This window comes from Quercus suber, unplaced genomic scaffold, assembly GCF_002906115.3.
Source record: "Quercus suber isolate HL8 unplaced genomic scaffold, Cork oak 2.0 scaffold_168, whole genome shotgun sequence".
In the NCBI taxonomy this organism is placed as follows: Eukaryota; Viridiplantae; Streptophyta; class Magnoliopsida; order Fagales; family Fagaceae; genus Quercus; species Quercus suber.
This window is the reverse complement of record NW_027069628.1, coordinates 1,141,552-1,163,462: the sequence shown is the minus strand read 5'-3', so window position 1 is coordinate 1,163,462 and position 21,911 is coordinate 1,141,552. Positions and strand designations below refer to the sequence as shown.

General features: G+C 34.5%; 1 protein-coding gene across 1 annotated transcript; it reads right to left on the bottom strand.

Annotated features, from left to right (window-relative positions):
- Positions 1-8,632: 8,632 nt before the first annotated feature.
- LOC111995730 (heat shock cognate 70 kDa protein 2) lies at positions 8,633-13,641 on the bottom strand. Its single transcript, XM_024027661.2, has 2 exons — positions 13,249-13,641; positions 8,633-11,208 (listed from the first exon to the last, which is right to left on the bottom strand). Exons 1-2 carry the CDS (start codon positions 13,457-13,459, stop codon positions 8,903-8,905), a joined length of 2,517 nt encoding a protein of 838 aa, XP_023883429.2. The 5' UTR covers positions 13,460-13,641; the 3' UTR covers positions 8,633-8,902.
- Positions 13,642-21,911: the final 8,270 nt, after the last annotated feature.

The following is a 21,911-nucleotide window of genomic DNA, read 5'->3' as shown; positions in this document are numbered from 1 at the left end:
ATGCCCGGATCTAGTATTCCTATCTGAAACAAAATTAACGTCAACTAGAATAGATAAGATAAAATCTAAGCTGAATTTTTTTGGTTCATTCTGTGTGGATGTGATGGGCAAAGCAGGGGGTTTAGCCCTATTTTGGAGGATGGGAGTTGATTTAGAGGTGGTGTTCTTTGATGGTAATGTCATAGCTGCATTAATTTACTCAGACCCAGTTAGATCTCCTTGGCTATTATTTTGTATTTATGGTCCTCCTCGAAGAGCCAAAAGGAAAAGATTTTGGGTCAAACTTGAAGAGATGGTGAAAGCATTTTCAGGACCATGGGTTGTGTTTGGAGATTTCAACAGCATTAAGGAGTCAAGGGGAAAAAAAGGAGGATCCACTGTCTCTCAGAGTTCAGTAAATGGTCTCAAAAGCTTTATGAACAACACTGGGGCTATTGATTTGGGGTTTTCTGGGCCGGCATTCACATGGAAAAATAGAAGAGAGGGGCTAGCCAATATCAAGGAAAGACTAGACCAATGTTTTTGCGATCAGGAATGGCAAAAATACTTCCCAAAAGCTGGAATTAGACACTTAAGTAATTCAAATTCAGATCAAAACCCTATTCTTATGGATACATACATGGAAGATACAGCTCCAGATCATCCTTTCCGATTTGAGGCAATGTGGACCAAGGAGGAATCAAGTAAAGAGGTAGTGGAGAGCGCTTGGCTAACGTCTGTAGAGGGTTCACAAGGTTACAGACTTGCTAGAAAGCTGGATGCCACCAGGAGGGAACTGAAAAGGTGGAATAAAAATTGCTTTGGGAATTCAAGAGAAAGAATTAAGGAGTTGGAGGCAAAAATTGCTCGGCTACAAGACTCAAATCCTACAAGGGAAAATCTTAAGCTAGAGGCATCTTTGAACTTGGAACTTGATGATTGGCTGGAAAGAGAGGATCTAAAGTGGAAGCAGAAATCAAGAGAGTTATAGACTAAGGAGGGTGATAGGAATACAAGATTCTTTCATCTTTCCACCCTGGTGAGGAGAAGAAGGAATCGTATCAAAGAAATTAAGTTGGAGGATGAATCATGGATAAATACAAGGGAAGAAATCCAAAACTATTTCAATGAAAATTTTAAATCCTTATATCAATCTGAGTGCAATGATGTTCCTGAAGATTTAGAGAATTTAATTGAGCCATGCATTTCGGTGGAAGAGAATGAGGAGTTGTGCAGAGTTCGTAAAGTAGTTTTTGAAATGAAGTCTCTCAAGGCACCCGGACCTGATGGTTTCCCGGCCTTGTTCTATAAACATTATTGGGAAACTGTGGGTGACCAGATTATTTCAGCTACACAAAGTTTCTTTCGATGTGGAAGGATTCTGAGAGAGTTTAATGAAACATTCATTGCTCTTATTCCCAAGAAAAATGGCTCGTGCAATTTCAATCAGTTCCGCCCTATCAGCCTGTGTAATGTTTGCTATAAGGTGATATCTAAAATCATTGTGAGCAGATTAAGGCCTTTCTTATCACGTATGATTGACCCAGCTCAAGTGGCTTTTGTCCCTAATAGATGGATCGCTGAGAATGTAGTAATTGCCCAAGAAGTTGTGCATAGTTTCAAGAAAACAAAGAAGAAGAAAGGATTTTTGGGCATTAAAATAGACTTTCAAAAGGCTTACAACCGGATGGAATGGAAGTTCTTATCTCTAACTCTCAAAGCATTTGGGTTCAGCAACAAGTTTACAAATCTGATCAATCAATGTTTGTCCACTGTGCAATACTCAGTGCTGCTTAATGGTGGTAAATGCCCAAGCTTCAACCCTTCTAAAGGCCTTAGACAGGGAGATCCACTGTCACCATATTTGTTTATTATGGGAAGTGAAGTGCTGATGAGGCTTATTAGTAGAGAAGTGGATCGTGGGCAACTTACTGCAATTAAAGTGTCTAGTAATGCTCCTCCCATCTCAAAATTGTGCTATGCAGATGATGTCATTTTATTTTCCAAGGCCAAGATGTCTGAATTATCTTCTCTCAAGATCTGCCCAGAGAAATACTGCTCATGGTCAGGCCAGAAAGTTAATGTGGAGAAATCTGGAATTTTTCCCTCTAAAGGGGTTAGTCGACAATTCTTAAATCAAATAAAATCATGTTGGGGTCTCAATAGGCTACCACCCAATTCAAAATATCTGGGAGCTCCACTTTTCTTCACTTCCAGTAGATGCAAAGATCTCCAACCAATCAAGGAAAGATTGGAAAATAAATTGAGTGGCTGGAAAAGTAAAAACCTATCATGGGCAGGGAGAGCCACCCTTATCAAGTCAGTTGCTCAGTCCATTCCAGCCTATCACATGTCAACCATCCAATTCCCTAAAGCTCTGTGTGAGCAATTGGATGGAGTGATAAAACGGTTCTGGTGGAACCCAAAATCAAGCGAGGGACAATACTTGACCCCAATGGCGTGGTCGTCCTTATGTTGGCCTCAGAAGGAAGGAGGTTTGGGCTTTAGGATGGCATAGGATTTCAACCAAGCTCTCCTCTCCAAATTGGCTTGGTGGACACTGTCAGAAAAAAAACTGTCTTTGTGTTAAGCTATTGAGAGCAAAATATAAGGTTAGATCCAACTGGCTAAACCACCAAACAGCGGGTAGCTCTTCTCCCACTTAGAGAAGCATTGAAGGTACAAAACGTCTTATGGCTCAAAGTGCTTGCTTACAAGTTGGTAATGGGAATTCTATTAGAACCTGGTCGAATCCGTGGATCCCTGATTTACCTTCTTTCATCCCTCACCCAAAGGAAGGCTCTAATCCAGACAGTGCATTGATTGTATCTCAACTCATTAATCCAAGTCATAAAGGATGGGACTGCCATAAGCTCAGAAGCTTATTTGATGAACAAACTGCCAAAGCTATTCAGAGAATTCCTATTTCCTTTCACTCATAAGTAGATAGGTGGATATGGACTGCCACTTCTAATGGGCAAATATCAGTGAAATCAGCTTATTGGCTTGGTCGAAGAGAGAACCCACCTACTAGTCAAGATGTGTCAAGGGGAGAAATTTGGAAAACCAAGATTCATGAGAGACTAAAAATGCATTTATGGAGGATTGCAGCAAATCTTCTCCCTACTAAATCCTTTTTGGCTAGATATATAAATATTGGAGACACGTCTTGCTCATTATGTGGCATGGAAGAAGAGACTTGTCTCCATCTATTTGTTATGTGCCCATTGACTAAAGCTATTTGGTTCAACAGCCATTGGGGGTTTAGATTTGATGGTTTGGGCCTCTCTTCCTCCTCCCAATTCATTCAAACCTTGATCTCCCCTCCGGATATAGTTGGGTTAAATTCAACTAACAAGGCAGAATTTTTATTATTCGGTGCAATGATATGTGATGTGGTCTGGAAGTTAAGAAACCAAGTTCAATTTGTGGGAGGTTCTCCAAATTTGGATGGGACTTTGCTAAAGATTTCTAGATCTGTTGCTGAGTTTTGGAAGGTTCTTGATATCCCGATGGGGTCAACAAGCAATAGGATTCATTCAGCTTGGTCTAATCCAGATAGGGACACTATTAAGATCAATGTAGATGCTGCTTGCAATTTTGTGAGTTCATCCATTGCTGCTGTAGCCAGAGATTGGAGAAGGGAAGTAGTGTTTGCTTGTTCTAAAAGAGTGAACACCACTCTCCCTCTCCAAGCAGAGGCTGAAGCTATAATTTGGGCCCTCATCTTGGCAGCAAACTTGGATGTCGACTCCATTTCCATCGAAAGTGACTCAAAGTCCTGCATTGATGCACTGAGTTGTCCTAACCCGGATGTTCCTTGGAGAATAAAAACCATATGTTCTGATGTTTTAGCCTTAAAGTTGAATTTCTCAATTTGTAGATTCAGTTGGGTGGCTAGAGAAGCAAATGTTGCTGCTCATGTTTTAGCCAAGTGGTCTTTGTCAAACAACTACTTTGGCTCTTTTGATGTGGGGTTGGGGCCGCATTGCTTTGTTTCTGTTATTAGAGCTGAGGCTCCTTCTTTGTCTGTGTAGTTTTGTTCTTTGTTTAATAAAATTGCTGATTCATCAAAAAAAAAAAAGAAAAAAAAAAAAGGAACACTACAACTGTTTGCAAAAGAGAAAAGCCCAAAACTAGGGGAAAAAAAAAACTTTCCCACAATTCTCCTCTTCTTAAAGTTTCAAGATATCCATAAAAACCAGTAAAACAATTAGAGCATCAATGTGATGTGGGGAAGAAGTTTGGACATCCAAATCCACACAATCTGCCCAAAGGAGGGCCAAACCACCACCCAACACAATTCTGGGAACTACAAAACCAACTGTGAAATTCAATTTCTTCTTTAACCTGTGAAAACCATCCATGCTATTGACGAGTTTCAGACAGGAAAAGAATTTTGGGACCTTTTTCTCTCACCAAACAATAGAGTTCTTCTACTGCCTCTGGGATCCCAAGCCCTCTACAGTTAAGGCTAAGAATCTTCATGGTAAGGGGGGGGGGGTGTTAAGGAATTACCCGCAATAGCTTTTTGGGAGACACTTGAATTGTTTGAGCAAATAGCTTGTTTTTTTTTAAGATGTGAAGGATCAAAGGAAAAAGAAAAAGAAAGTTTACCCAAAGGTTTAAGCTTAGACAAATTCTCAAGAGAAGTCTGAGTATTGGAATTCCATAGAATACGCTTCCATGATCTCAAATAAGAATCTTTTTTGCTTGATGAATCCTCGGCAAAATTGGAATTACACTCCATCTTTGTATCTGAATTTGAATTTTTCTCAATTGAATTTTGGTTATCCACATCTGCCAGTGTTTTCCCCTTAATCGCAGTTGTCACACTGTTTGCCATATTACCTATCAGTTTCTGCTTGTTCAGAGTTGGAACCTTCTCTGGCTTCCCATCACTTAAAACAGTCCTAGTTGAAATATAGTCCCCAGAAAAAGGACCCAATATATCTGTATTTTCTTCTTTTGAAACTTCTGCAACCTCCACAACACTTACCTGCGGATTCCTTGGTGATTTAATTTTGAAAAAGAAGAAAAATATGGATTCTTAGAAGATACAGATTCAGATACACCACTATCCCACTCAAAGATTGAGATTTGAATAGGATCAGGAAATTTCAGCTTACTCAGATCTGTCAACTGTCTCGGATTGTTTGGTTGTTGCTTCGTTGTATCCATATCAACTTCACTAGCCATCAGAATAAATGGTGGCTAATGGTGGATATTGGGTTGTCTAGTTCCATCCTCTTCCCCATCAGTAACTTGATTGTCCTCTTCATCATCATCACTAAACCTGGACTGGCTGGGGCTTCCTTTTCTCTGTTTAATTTTTGGAGCAATTGCACGCATCCACGGACCAAATTGAAGTTCATCCTCATCTATTGACAAACAATTCCTATGTACCTTACGACACTCTCAATCTTGATGACCAAGTATGCCGCATCTATAACAAAAGGTAGGCAGCCTTTCATACTTAAAAAAATACCCAACATTTCTCTACTCTTTCAATTTGAATCATTTTTCCTCTCATAAGGGGTTTAGTAATGTCAATATTAACCCAAATCCTAAGAAAGGGACCCCAAGCCAATCCACTCTTCAAGACATCAACTAAAAATGAAACACCATTCTCATCGGCAATCCGAGTATCAAAAAAGGAGTTCATACATTTAATGGGAATATTGAAGACCGGAATCCAAAAAGTGGAGAATTGGAAGGAAACATTACCTGAACTGAGATCACCTTTAAATTGCTTCAATAAAATCAATCTCCTGTCAAAGGTCCAAGTACTTTTGTCTAGAACCTCCACCATGTCCTCCTCACTTATAAAAATAGCCAAAAAAAGATTGTTTCCAACCTCTTTAATAGTAACACCATGCAAACCACACCAAAGTTTCTAAATGATGGATTTGAACACTTCCTTGTTAAAGTCCTTACTAGTTTGTAACTTGAACAAGATACTGAATTTTGCATGTTGTTTTGAGTTTGACACATCTTGGGAGCTCACAACCAAAACTACTTTTTCCTCTTTTGATAGGCTAAATTTTCTCCACATCTCCTCCATCATCGCATCCATTAATAATAAGAAAAGTATCAAAGAAAGAATAGCAGAAAAATACACGAGAGGAATAAAAAAAATCCCCTACTACAGTCAACACAACAGACTAGAGAGGTTTGAATCTTACATTGGGCAACGTAAGTTGGTTTCTTTTACTTCCCAAGACCACAGAGAGTTAAGGAGAGAGGATTTGAATCTGTAAAAAACGTGCTTAGGTGCTGGGTGGGTGTTTTAGAAAAGAGAACTAAGGTTTTAGAGAAGATGGAGGCAAAAAATAAACTCTCTCTAGCTAGGGTTTTGATTGAAAACATAAGGTGAGTATTTAAAAGTAAAATTTAGGGTTTTCTGGGCTTTTTAGATGTCTTTGGACGTTCCCAAGGATCTAGGGGTTGGTCCACATCAAAGAATGATGTTTTAGGCCCTTAAAAATTAAGTTTTCACTACCCAGAAAATGAGTGTGTGTACGCATCTTTCAAGTGTGTGCATGCACACTTGATTTATGCGTACGCATACCCTAATTCCCGATAGCTCTAATGGCCTGACTTCAAACGGTTATAACTAACTCATCCAAATTAGGCAAAATTTGTATTCAAATTGAAGCCCAGGATGTCTACTTTCCAATGAAACAAACTTCACTCAAAAAGTGTTTGTGGAGCCAAAGTTATGGTCAAAACAGTAAACAAATGTCATTTTTCAGCATTGTTTTCAAAGCGATTTGAGCGCTTTTAAGTCGTGATTACTTCCAAACTATTGTGTACTCTTTAATTACCCTTGGTTGACGTATATCAAACTTATCATTGGAGGCGGGGACTAAAACTTATTAACAGATACAAAACGAGATGTCTACAACGATAGGGAGAAAAAAAACAGGACAAGGCAGATGACAACAAGAGAGATATTAATCTAGTAACCCGATGGGGGGGGGGGGTCGTGTTACTAGAGACCACAGAAAATTTTAATGTAGGATGTAAATGTATCTTGCCCATGCTTAGTACTAAATACTAAATGTTCTATCTTTACACATTGTGGTTGTGCCAATTGGCTGGACACAAGTGTTATGTGTGGTATGATGTGTAGCATGTGCTTTCTCCATGCTTTGCACCAAAACTACATTAAAATTATTAGGATAAAATACACTTAACACCTTAGGTTTGAGTTAATGTTAGCTAGGTCCAAAACTTTTCAAAACTGACTAACTTGGTCCCTAATCACCATGAGAGAGAGGATAAAATGAATAACAAATTAGAGTCTAAGTTGAGATTAGAAAAAAGTTTATCAGTTTTGAAAAGTCTTGGACCTAACTGACATTAGTATAAATCTCAGGGATGTTAACAACATTTTACCCCAATTATAAACTTTTTTGCCTAACATTTCGAAAAGTTTAGAAAAACTACTCAAATTAAGCAATAGTCCTAAAGAAGTTTCATCTTTTATCAAATTATTTTTAAATAACATTTTTTTTTTTAATAATAAAAATGAATTCTTACACAGCGTGCTTGCGATATATGGCTCAAGTAAGTTTTACCCACCGTTCGAGGACAAAAATGCCTTATATCCTTTTCGGGCAAATTATATAGCATTATGCCCCCCTTTCCAAACTAATTAGGGAAATGCTCCTCTTTTAAAACTCGATTTTTGATCAATCGAGTTAGGTCCTATAGTGGCGTTTTTAAGGAGCCTATAGTGACGTTTTAAGGACCTATAATGAAGTTTTTTAACTCGACTTCAATGAAATCGAGTTATAGGCAATGAAACCGACCTATAGTGGCATTTTTTTACCTATAACTCAATTTCATTGAAGTTGAGCTAAAAAAACGTCACTATAGGTCCTAAAAACGTCACTATAGGCTCCTTAAAACATCACTATAGGACCTAAGAATTTTTTTTTTTTTTTTTAAACTCGATTTATCAAAAATCGAGTTTTAAAATAGAGGCATTTTCCTATTTAGTTTGGAAAGGGAGGCATAATGCTATATAATTTGCCTGAAAAGGGCAAAAACCTATTTTGTCCCACCGTTCAACATGCTTTTCCATTTGGCACATTATGAGTACAACGGAATTTTTAATATAGTTTGCACAAAATAAAACTCATTACTGAATATTCAAACAATTTAGAATACTATTCCGATTATATTAGATGCCAAAATTTTTAAAGAACTTAAAAGAAAGTTCATTATAAAATATTACAGTATAATTTTTGGTTCTAGTAAAAATTTGGTCTTTGTGTGTTTATTTTTACCATGTAACTTGAAGTCAGTTTTATTCTTCATGTTTATTATCCACTTTCTTGTTGATTATATTCTTAAAATCTTTTTCTTGGTTTTCTTTTTTGGTTTACTTAGTCCGCACGGGCCACATTTCTAATGTTGATTAAATTTGGAATTACAGGTATTGACTTCTGCAAATATCACTTAATAATGTCCTTTACCAATTTGCATCTTTGGAAGGCATTGGGTTGTAAGAAATATAGCAAAATTTGTCACATGAAGATACTCAACTACCGAATGAAATTTTACGCTCAAATTGCAGTTTAATTGCTTTGTTAACTACAAAGGTTCGCCGGTTTGAGATTTGAGAAAGGTCAAGAGTGGTATCTTTTCCAGAGAAAATAGCTTCATAGAGGTAAAAAGATATTGGCATTCAAAACAGAGAGAAACAGAGAGCATGGACCATATCAGCCCAAGCAAGTAACCCTCATCATTCACAAACCCAAACAAGATTACAATAAGGCTGTTACTACATCTTTATAAACAACATTATTAATAAGCTACTACCAAATTTACAGAGGGAGACCTCGACAGAATCATGGTTCTGTCAGCAACAACATTCTTAATAAGCTATTAAGCAAGGAAATGTGCAAGAGAATCATTTACCATAATCACCACCAGCTCCTTGGTACATCTTGGTAATAAACGGGTAACAAATGCCCTCCAGCTCCTTCATTTTATCCACAAACTCATCTGCCTCAGAAAGCTGGTTCCTTTGAAGCCAGAAGATGGTCTGCTCAATTGCATCTTCAGTCTTTGTCAAAGCCTTCTTCACATCGTTGATTTTGTAACTCATGTAGTAAGCACAATTTTCCAACGCGTCCTTTGCCTCAATCTTCTTTTTATGCTCCTTATCTTCAGCCATGTACTTCTCAACCTTCTCCTTCTTCTTATCCTCCTCATCCTGAGCTATATTCTTCGCAACCTCCTGCCCTTTGTCCTTAATCTCCGTCTTCTTATCCTCCTTATCCTGAGCTATATTCTTCTCAGCCTCCTGCCCTTTGTCCTTAATCTCCTTCTTGTCCTCCTTATCCTGAGCTATATTCTTCTCAGCCTCCTGCGCTTTGTCCTTAATCTCCTTCTGAATATTGACCTCTTTCATGGCTATAGCCATATGACCATTAGGACCCTGACAAATGTGAATCTCCTTCTTAGGCTTCGTATCCTCTTGAGTAGATACATTCATGTCACTATCAACACCTTGATGAATCTTAATCTCCTCCATCTGCTGTTCATCCTCAAGTGTGGCTTCACCCACGTCATCATCAGCACCTTGACCAATCATGGCAATTACTGCATTGCAGATGTTCTCTAGCTCGCTCATCTTATCCTCAAATTCGTCTGCCTCAGCAAGCTGATTCCTTTCAAGCCAATCGATAGTCTCCTCAATTACTTCTTCAACCATCTTTTTGTCCACAGCACGAACCTTAGCAACAGTCTCTTCTTCTCTGAATGTGCTCCTCATGTTGAAAGCATAGTTCTCAAGTGCATTCTTTAATTCGGCCTTCATGTTATGCTCCTCATCCTCAGCCTTGTACTTCTTAGCCTCCTGCACTAATTTCTTAATCTTTTCCTTGGAGAGCCTGCACTTATCAGTGATTGTAATGTTATTCCTCTTTCCAGTGGTTTTGTCCTTGGCAGAAACATTCAAGATTCCATCAACATCAACGTCAAAACAAACAGCAATTTTTGGAACTCCACTAGGAGCTGGAGGAATACCAGAGAGCTCAAACTTGCCCAGCAAATTGTTACCACTTGTTTTGGCATGTTCACCCTCATAAACCTGGATATACACACTCTTCTGTTCATCAGAATAGGTTGTGAATTCCTGCTCCTTTTTGGTGGGAATGGAGGTGTATCTTGGAATCAACACAGTCATGACATCTTCAGAGGTCTCCAAACCAAGAGATAGAGGGGTGACATCTAGGCACAAGATTTTTTCCACTCTCGTATTACCCTCACCATTGAGAATTGCAGCCTGCACAGCACAACCATAAGCAACAGCCTCATCAGGATTAATTCTTTTGCAGAGCTCCTTCCCATCAAAGAAGTTCTGTAACAATTTCTGAACCTTGGGGATCCTCGTAGACCCTCCAACCAGTACCACATCATGGACACTGCTCTTGTCCATCTTAGCATCCTTCAAACACTTCTCAACAGGCCCCATACATTTCCTGAATAAATTCATGTTAAGCTCCTCAAACTTGGCACGGGTGATAAAAGAATAGAAATCAATACCATCATACAAAGAATCAATCTCAATTGTTGTTCTAGTGTTAGATGAGAGCATCCTCTTAGCCCTTTCACAAGCATTCCACAACTTCCTATAAGCCTTACCCCCGGTAATATCCTTCTTATGCTTTCTCTTGAACTCTTGAATGAAATGATTCACCATTCTACTATCAAAATCTTCACCTCCCAAGTGAGTATTACCAGCTGTAGCTTTCACTTCAAAGATACCCCCTTCAATTGTAAGAAGTGAGACATCCAATGTCCCACCACCAAGATCAAAGATGAGCACATTCCTCTCACCAGTACCATCCTTGTCAAGCCCATATGCAATAGCAGCAGCAGTTGGCTCATTGATAAGTCGCATCACATCTAGACCAGCAATGACACCGGCATCCATTGTGGCTTGACGCTGTGAGTGGTTGAAACGAGCAGGGACAGAAATGACAGCATTCTTGATCTTTGAACCGCAGTGAGCCTCAGCAATCTCCTTCATCTTTACGAGTACCATTGAAGAGATTTCTTCAGCCAAAAAATGTTTTTCCTCATACTTGTATGTGACCGCAATAATGGGCCTCCCATGATCAGGGTCAGCAATCACCTTGAACGGCCACAGTTTCATGTCACGTTGCACAGATTCATCATTGAATGGCCTTCCAATCAAACGTTTAGAGTCTTCATACCACCAACATGAACATCAATATGCAAAAAAATCATTACTTATTTTCTTTTTTTTTTTGCTGAATAAACAAATCATTACATTAAACATTCATAGCTTCATTGAAACCATATCAAAGCAAACATAGATGAACTTTTCTTACCGCCCCAGGGATTTGTCTTATGCAAAATAAAATTTCAACATTGAATGAGAAAATATTATTAACAAGAGAAACACAATATGACAAGACCACGCCACTAATGAGCTATAGATACAATCAGTACCGGCTTAAATCAAGTTGAGGCCTAAGAGGCTAAGAGCATAATCTTAAGTGGGACCATTTCATATCTAAAATCCATTATAGTTTTTTTTTTTTTTTTTTAATTACATAAAAGCTACTCCTCTTATTAATTTAGTTAGCATATATAGGTTTTCCTAATAACAACTTTTTAATCGATAATATGAGTAATCCATTTAATTTTCTTATGATATAATTGATTTTGAAATAAGATTGAAATGGAGCATTTCTTAAATTTAAAATTCATTATTTAAAAAAAATATTAAAATACATTCTACTTACCTTTTGAGATGTAAAATTACTAATTAAGTTTTTATATTTAGGTTCTTCTCATATCCACTTTTCAAATTATAATATAACTAATTCATTTAATTTTCTTGTGAGATAATCAATTCTAGTTTTAAAAACTTTTCCTTTCATAGAAACAAATAAACAACTGTAAATAAATATTGGTAGTAAAATTTTGCAAGCTATATATGCATTTTAAAAAGAATGATTAACATTTTTATGTTATCAAAAATTGTTATATTATATTTTTGAAATTTGAGTATTATTATGATTATTTTCATCGCCATTTTTCCCTAATATTATTTCATGCCCTTCCAACTCTTTTTGATAAATTTTTATTTTGAATTTTCAAATTTCACATAAATTTGTTATACTTATTAAATTCCTAATAACTTTATCAAGAGATTCTATTTGAGATTCAGTTGATTTTTTTGCTCTTCTCTTTCTTTTTTTTTCTTAAATGTTTCATATTTAGATTGATATTTTTTTAGTAGATATTTATAATTGAAAAATATTTACAAATAATTGAAATAGAATCAATAATATAAAATTAGAATATGACAAAAATAAAATAAAATATAAAGCATAGAACAATATAGTCTAATTTATTAAAGTCAATATTGTAACTTAATAAATCACCCAACGATCTTAACTTGTTCAAACAAAAACAATTTTAAGAAATAATTAGATGAATTATTACTAACTAAATCAGCAAACAATTTCATAGATAAAATATCAAATATCATAGTTAAGACGTAAAATTTATATAAAAAACATGAATTTTTTTTTTTTAAGTTTTAATTTACCTTAGACAATTAGTAACGCGGCAAACACAACTTTTTTTACTACAAATTTTACAATTGCTAAAGTAGTTAACTATAAATGGTAGATATAACTGATGATCATGGACCCGTTACTCACAATTGATAACTTCAAAAATTATGAAATTTGTTATGAAAAAAGTTGTCCATAACATTATTGGTAAAGCCATGCATAATTAAGGAAAGCTAAAATCTAATTTCTAATTTTCACAATCTATTGTATAGGAAGCTTGCTTACAAAAATTAAACTTTAAAGTCATGGCACATTGATTATTAATAATGATCCAATACAGTTATAACAACTGTGACTTGAAAAACTCTTGATTACACAGATCACAATAGTCCGAAACCCAGCTTTCAAACCAAACCGATAACCAGGGCTAAACTACAAGTCTCACTAAAAGCAAAGGACTTTCCTATAACAGAAAGAGAAATTCCCCATTTTACAGCAAATGACTGTTCCTTTTCACTATTATAAAAGAAAGCAAAACAATAGTAATAATTTTTTTTTTTTTCAAGTTTCCTCAGCTTCACAATAATTTTGACTAAAACAGAACCCAGATATATATGTTTAAACACAAACATGAAACAATCCAATAAAACTCTAAAAATCTAAACTTGTAATGGTATCAGAGAAGTAAGGAACTCACCAAAAACAGTGTTGGTGGGGTTCATGGAAACCTGGTCCTTAGCTGCCTGACCAATCAAGCGGTGAGTTTCATTGAAAGCCACATAAGATGGTGTTGTACGGTTCCCCAGATCATTGGGTATGATCTCCACCCGATTACGTTGCCAAATTGCCACACATGAGTAGCACGTTCCCAAGTCAATTCCAATCGCCGGACCCTCTCCTTTTCCCATCTTAGCTAACAAGATTGAACAGAAAAAAAAAGAACAAGGAAAATGTAGGAAACTTTAAGATCACAGAAATTCTACACTATCACTATGGTTTGCTGACTCAAAGACGCAGTGGGAAGTGGAGTAAACGAGTTCTATTTGTAATATGTTCAAAGTTAAACTTAGCTCACAAGTCTCATGATTGTTTGTCTGTTTAGATGACTATTATTGGTCCCAAGAAAAATCAACGACGACTCTTGTTCCACTTTTCGTACCACTTTCACTCAATGTCATAAAGGATAAAGCGTTTCTTTTTATCCAAGGCCAATTCTTTTTCAACAGAGCAATGATCTCGAAATTTCCTACAACTTTTTTTTAATAATTTCTTTTAACGCGGCAAATCTTTTAGGCCCGTTTGATTATAGATTTTTAACATTGCTGTTTAAGTGACTTGATAATATGTGTAAATTAAAAAAATGTTGTAAAAATAAGAATTATGAAGTTTAAATATTAAAAATTATTGTTTAAATACCTCTACTAAACATTTCCTTCATTTTCTAAACAACACGTTAAGTTTTATAATAAAATATCATTTTTTTTCTTAAAAAATCTTTTATTATGTAACAAAAACATAAATTGAAAAAAAAAAAAGTATCATTTTTGAAATGATTCTCTTTTTTTTTTTTCTTTTTTCTTTTTTTGAGAATAAAAGCAAAGAGTAGCATACACCAATTTATGAAAAATAAAAAAAATAAAATTGTTTTGAGATTAAAAATAGTAAAAAAAGGATTATCAGAAAACATTTTAACTTCTTCCTTTATTTAACTATTCTATATCCTTAGGGCAAGTTTAGTCAATTTATTTTGCTTACATGCATCTTTTATTTTTTAAAGATACCCGCGTACTCTAATTCTGAGAATTATAGTTTAGACCTCAATTTTAAGCTAATTGCAAACCAAATCAAATTATTAGTGTAATTAAACAATTAATATATACATGGATAGATAATCAAAAAAACAAATCCTAAACAATCAATCACACCCAAAAGAACACCGAAATTGTTTACAAAAAGAAAAAACCCAAAATCAGTCAAAAAAAAGACTATGGTACCAATTGTGTCGAACGATCCGCTAACAAGGATAGTTGCAATATAAATCACTAACAAAACCCTCAAAGCTAAGTAAAGGCTATGCACTCAAGCTCCCGCTCTTGTTAGCAACTAATCCCTAAATCTTTTCTCCTTGTTAGTCTTTTGATTCACAAGTTGAGCCATCAACCATATGAATATATGAACAAGTCTCCTTAATAATACAAAACCAGCTTGAAAGGCCTCTTGAGGATTTGGGACTACTTTATATATTGATTTCCCAGCACTAACAACACTCGAGAACACTCAAAGTATCGATGTGTGTATGGCATTGAATCTTCTCCCATTAAATTTAGAAATGGAGGGTGTGAATGTTGAGAGAACAAACAGAAATTTTCTCTATGGTTTTAGGTTGATCTCTAGCTCTTTAATGTGGGAAGTGCACGTAGAATTTCATAAGAAATTAGGGTTATATAGAAAGGTTTCTGGATAGGTATAACAGAAAAGAAAATAACGAATTTCTCCTAAGTACTGGCCAGGGGTGGAACTATGTTGTTCATAGGGGGCCACAACCCCCACAAAATTTTATAAAATCTCTCTAACTGCAAGTAAATTAGATCCCAGTTCATATTTATAAGAGCCGTCCCCTCCAAGTGCAAAGTTTGGCCCCCACCCACCATCACAGCCCCAAAATTCAGCCCCTTCCCAAATTCCAATTCTGTCAACTTTTATTCCACTACTCTTCCCAACATGTCAGATGTATGCCCCTTTTTGTTTTTTTTTTTTTTTTTTTTTTGAGAATCAATGTAATGTAGCCACCGGAGCAAACCCATTCAAAAAAAATATCCCCAAAGCCACCATCAGAGCTTGCCATCAACTGATCCCAGCCCACCGATCCAAACCCAGCTCGCCGATCCACGCTAATTCAACCTCAAAAATCCAAAACCCAGCACCGGTGCACTGAGAGAGAGGCCGTGCGATGAGAGATGAGAGAGAGGCCGTGTGAGATGGGTGAGAAATTTCGGCAATGAAGCATCAGAGATGAGAGACCAGATGGAGAAACAGAGAAGGAAGAGAGAGAAGAGAACAAAAAAAATTAGAGGGATGAGAGAGAAATTTCGGGTATAAAAAGGAGTAAAATATTAATTTTTTTTTGCAATACTGTGAACAGTGCAATTCTATGTTTAGAATTGCACTGTAGCATTATTGCAAAAAAATTTGCAATAGTGCTGTTTGCAATCTTCTGATGCAGCTGATTTTAAGACCAAAAATGCTAAATATCTCTTAGATATGGCTTTAGCATTTGCCAATGCTAACGCTCTAACTGCAAGTAAATTAGATCCCTGTTCATATTTATAAGAGCCGTCCCCTCCAAGTGCAAAGTTTGGCCCCCACCCACCACACAGCCCCAAAATTCAGCCCCTTCCCAAATTCCAATTCTTTCAACTTTTATTCCACTACTCTTCCCAACATGTCAGATGTATGCCCTTTTTCTTTTCTTTTTTTTCTTTTTTTTTTTTTGAGAATCAATGTAATGATGTATGCCCCTTTTTTTTTACAAAAACGGTTTTGAATTTATTTTTTACTATAGTAATCTACTTTAGTTTAATTTAAATTCTATTTATTTTATCCTTGCTTATTAGTGATTTTTTTTATATTTAATTTTTATTGATAGTATGTCTTCTTGTAGAAGTAGTCTAATTTTTTTATATACTTATATTTAATTTTTAAGAATGTTATGACCTTATGATTTTTCAAAAGAATATGAGAAACACATGGAAAAAATGACCTTAAGGTACTAAATTGGTCATTTAGCTTTGTTAATATTTTGAGTGCTACTATATAATACGTAGCACACTAATTAAAAATCCATTACAAGAATCTTGTGCTATTATATATATGAGTTATGGTTTACTTTGCATTTAATATTCTTTTTTAAAATAATTTACAAAGACATATATGTATGTAAGTATGTAGTACTCTGAGTTTTTCTTCAATTGCAAATCAATATCGTAAATTAATCTTGACTCCACAAATAAAAATTCTTGATTATGCCCCTAGTTCTGGCAATAGTATGAGATGTGACGTTTGTTGGTGTCACTTCAGATTTGTATTAATTACAATCTGTCACCTCAACAAGTTATGAAAAATAAAAAATTTTCTAGAACAATTTGATAAATTGGACAACGATTTTATTGACACAAAAAAAATTACAATTAAAAAAAAAAAAAAAAAAAAACTGGTTAAGGTGTTTTGCTGTGTTGGTGTATGATAAAAGCTGTGTATGTTGTAAGTTCATGTTAAAGTAATGTTATAACAATCACAATTTGACATCTAACTCTCAATAAATTATGGAAAATATTATAAAATTTGTCATATCTTTAGCAATACTACTAGCATGTCTGCCTTATTAGCAAATATGGGTGACTTTGTCATTAAGTAGTAATAAATAATGGGTAAAACTTATTACAAGTCCTTAGGTACAATAAATTAGGTTCTTTAATTAAATTCAAATTACATAACAGAAGATGTTTTCTTTCCCAAAAAAAAAAAAAAAAAAAAAAACCCAAATCAAATCAAATCAATTATGTGTTTGAATATAATTGTATAACCTAATATATAAATAACTTAACACTCTATTTGTTTTAGTAGTAATATTTTCTAGAAAATGAGTGATTTTTCAGAAATGTATTTTCTATAAAATTATTTCATTTACTTATATTTTGTAGAAACATTAAATTAGTTGAAAAATAATCTCGTAACTTCTCTTATTTAGCTTACTGTGACATAGAATTTTTTTCTAAAAATATTTTAATAAAAAAAATTTAAAAATAAGCAATAATTTTTTTTTGTTAACCAAATATAGTTTTCCTTTAATTCATTTTTTTCTAATATTATCAATCATTGAAAAACATAAATATATATATATATACACAAAAAATATTTCATAAATAATAACTAATAAACCAAAAAGCACCCGATTCCATTACTCACTTTAAATAGCTTTCCATTACACACTTTGAATAACAAAAGCTAGTAAAGCACCTTTGGAGAAAGTTCCTGCTATATTCTAAAAGAAGTTAGATTAAATTACACTCCACTTTTTAAATTTGGAGTAATTTTGATTTTTTCCCAATATATTTAAGAATTTAGATTTTCGTCTTTAACATTTGAGATTGCTTTAAATCTTATCATTCCATCTAATTTTGCTAAAGATGTGGTCATTATGTGTCACATGACCTCAAAATGACGTTTTTTTACTAATCAAAACTGCGTAAACTCTGTTGTTTTAAGGGCGAGTTAAGCCACATCATGGTGGCGGGTTGATAGGTCCATTGGTTGTTTGCAAATATGGTGTTAGGTAGTCATGGGGGCATGGGTAAATTTGTTGGTGAGGTGTCCTGGTTTTGATTAAACTTATGGTGGCCGGCGGTGATGCAACGTTTGGGTTTATGAGATTGCTTTGTTTAAGTCCCAATAATATCATGAGCCAATAAAGCATTTATATTTCCAGGAATTATCATACAATTAAACTAGTACCATGGATGGGTTACGCAACAGAACTTATATAATTTAATACATAAAAAAAAAAAATATATATATATATATATATACACAATATCATTAATTATTTAACACTTATTTATATAGGGACCATAATGTGAATAATATTTTAAAGCCTAAATCATGTTTTTGCCCCTTGACGTTATGGGGTTTTCATGTCCCTCATGTATTCAAATTTACATTTTCGTTGCTCAAGTTTGAGTCAATTTTCAATGTAACTCTTCAATCCATCTCCATGAGTAATGTAACAAATAAGAACAAAACAATTTTTTTTTTTTTTTTGGAAACCACATCATTTTAAACAATATTTAAAAAGGAAAAGAAAATGTCTACATATTTAAAAACTATCATTTTGTATCTTTTCTCTTATTTATACTAGTATATAACTCGTACTTACACACAAGAATAATAAATTGTTGTGGTACTATTGATGTTAGCTTGGGTTCTTAAACATATAAGACATTAATTCAACTAGGACATTTGAAGGTGTTAAAATGGTTTTTCCTTATAATTTTCATGATGTTAGTTACGTCAGTTTCTTATTACATTACTATTATGCATATAATTTTGAAAATCACTATTGGATACTACATATGTAATATCAATTCACAATCATTACATGTGAAATTCTACTAAATACAATACAAAATAAAAAGAATAGATTGGTCCAATAGTATCTCCTAAATTGAATGGGGATAGGTGCATAGTATTATTCAGCTCAATTTCAATTTTTTAGGTTCAAGATCTTCGCATACAAAATATCTTAATAAAAACAGTATAAAAATATGATCATTAGTTTAGAGAAAAAATAACAGCAAAAATCTAAACAATTTAATTTTTATGAAATGCTAACAAAAGAAAAATCTAATTTTGAAGAGAATGAGCTGGAATGAAGGCCCAATACAATTAATTTGTAGAGGTGGTTAGCCAAGGTCAAACTTTTATGCCTTGATAACTGTGGTTCAGTAATTAGAGAAAGAAGGTTGGCAAAGACAACATTTTAAATGGAGTATTATGACAAAGAAAATAGAAATTCTTATTTATGCTTGTCCTTGGGTGGGTCGAGGAGCAACAGTTCTTAGGATATGCACTTCTCGGTTTTACAGCTCTCAATTTTTCTCTCTATCTTCCTTGTGAGTTTTTCTGATCTCCTGTCTAGGAGGATATTCCTTCCTATATAATTGCTTGGATTGCATCACAACCTTCCACTTGGATGGCCGTTGACCCCTCTTTAGATACTTGTCCTATCACTACCTTACTGGTAGTGGTAGAGTAGGCTGCAAGCTGTGAGCGCACTGTTCAGGGGTCATTCTGCCATCAATGCGGTAGACTGAGTTGGTATAGTGCATTAAATATGGAGATGATGAGTGTTTTATTTGGAAGCTTCCTCCCTCCCTTATTTACACATCTCTACTTCCTTCCTAGGCCTTTAACCTTTTGGCCTTGGTGGTTTATCCCCAATCTCCCAAGGAGCAGATGCTCCTTGATTAGACTACTCTCTTCGGTTTCTCTGACTGGGTTATCCTAGTTAGGGCTGGGCCTAATCTGATGAATAGTTGGGCCCAGTTGCTCCTTGGGTGGATTCCACTCAATGATCCTCTCTCTTCAGGCTTCATCATCCCACACACACACACACATATTACATAATTAGCAATGGACCGTACATAGTTATGATATATTACATAAATGACTTATAAATTTGAATTATTTTTAGTTACATAGAAAAAATGGCTCATAAATATAAAATCATTGAACTTCTTTTTTCCTCTAATTTTATATATAAAGTTAAATATATGGTTAGAATTTTTTATGGTTTTTTTGTATTGGACTCCTCGTTTTCTATACTGAATTAACTCACTTGACACAAAAATTTAAAAACTTAGATTAGATGGGACATGTGATGCAAATTTAAACTCTAATTAAAATCCAATTTTTTCATAGAATTAATTCACTTGGTATAAAAATTTAAAATCTTAGATTAGATGAGACCTGTGGTGCAAAATTAGGCTATAATTGAATTCCAATTTGAAATCTAATTGGATTTGGCTATATATATATATATATATATATATATATGGTTAAGAGCAAAACTTAGGTATAACTTTTTAATTAGATTTTATACATTAGGTTTCGCAATTAAATTTAAACTTATAATTACATTTTTCGATAAAGCACAAATATTTCAAGGACAATTAAATTTAATGCAATTATGTTTTTTTAATTTAGTTGTGGAACCAACAAAAATTGCATATAAACAAGTGTATCCAAGTTAGGGGTGTCCACGGGTCAGTTCGAGTTTGGGTTTGTGCCCAACCTGAGACCGACCCGATAGAATCGACTAGAGGAAGTTCTAACCCGCTACTGACTGGCAAGCGAGTTGAATCGAAGCAGTTGGATTTGCACCAGAAAATAGTCAGTTCGGTCAAAACCGTCCATGGTGAAAAAGTTGGCCAAAATAGTTGATTTCAGGTGAAAACTCACCAGATCCAGCGGAGATCTCACCGGATATAATGAGATCTCACTAGATCTAGTGAGATTTCCACTAGATTTGGTGATATCTCCCAAAATCCAACATAAATCTCACAAAAATCTAAAGTATTTTGACCAAAAACTCGTCGAAAAATTCTTGCTTCGCTGAATTTTGGAATTTGTTCTGGTCGGGTTGATTGAGGCAGGTTTTAAAGGAGAGAACTCGCCAATTGACCCATCGGAGTTGGATTTTGGGTTCTATAACCTGCCGCCGACCCGCTAAAGCTCTCGGATCGATCACGGGTGGGTCAGTTATGATCAGGTCTGGTCGGTTAGGTCGAGTCCGAGTTTGGGTGGACACCCTTAATCCAAGTTTTACCAATTTTTTAATGCTAAATATGGGTGTTAGTCTTGTTTTGAATCATAAAATATTTTTTATTTTGAAGGCTCTTAAGAAAAATAAAACCCAATAGCCTTGCCGATCCCGAACATGTTTATCATTAATTACTCAACATTAGATAGAATCTCTGTTAAAAAATTATTCTTCACATCTCTAATTTTGTACATGTAGTAAACATGCTTTTTCAATGTGTTCTTTGCCCCAATCTTGTTCTTAGCCCCTTACGCCTTGTTCTTAATCTCCTTATACTTCTCATCTTCTTGCATGGCTCCAACCATGCAACAATCAGCACCTCCACATATCTTAATAATCTCCTTCTTAGGCACAATCTCTTGCATAGCTCCATTCATGTCAATCTCATCACCCTCATAGAACTTAATCTCCATGATTTGATTATATTCTCTCTTTTTTTTTCTTTTTCTTTTTTCCTTTGTTTGTTACATGTTATCCTATGAAATTACAAAATAATTTAATATTTTTCTATTGCATAGCATGACTTAGATAATTTGGTGTTTACAACTATGCATTTTCTTTTGAATATTTTTCTACTCATCTTCTTTTATATAATTTTGTTTTTTGTCTCACATTCTTTTCCAAAAAAAAAAAAAGTAATTTCTCTCTCTCTCTCTCTCTCTCTCTCTCTCTCTCTCTCTCTCCATTAGATATTTTAGAAATGAGAATTTGAGTTTATATCAAAATACAATCTAAATGATTATGTATTTGATTATGTTTATAAATTATTTGAGTAATATCAATTGTAAATTTGTGATAAGATTTGGTTATCATGATAATCTTCTTAAGAGAATGAGAAATTCAAATAACTAATTTTGGAACATAAAAATTTTAGTTGTAGAAAAAAAAAAACATAATGCACTATACAAAAACTTGAATAATATAGATTACTTGAAAAAAGAATAGTATTTCTATCTTTTGTCTTAAAAAAAAATGGAATAATA

Excerpts from the sequence above, each read along its gene's own strand:
- LOC111995730 (XM_024027661.2), bottom strand. The coding sequence starts at position 13,459 with ATGGGAAAAGGAGAGGGTCCGGCGATTGGAATTGACTTGGGAACGTGC. Across the intron at positions 11,209-13,248 it reads CCCCACCAACACTGTTTTTG|ACTCTAAACGTTTGATTGGA; the intron begins GTGAGTTCCTTA and ends GGTGGTATGAAG.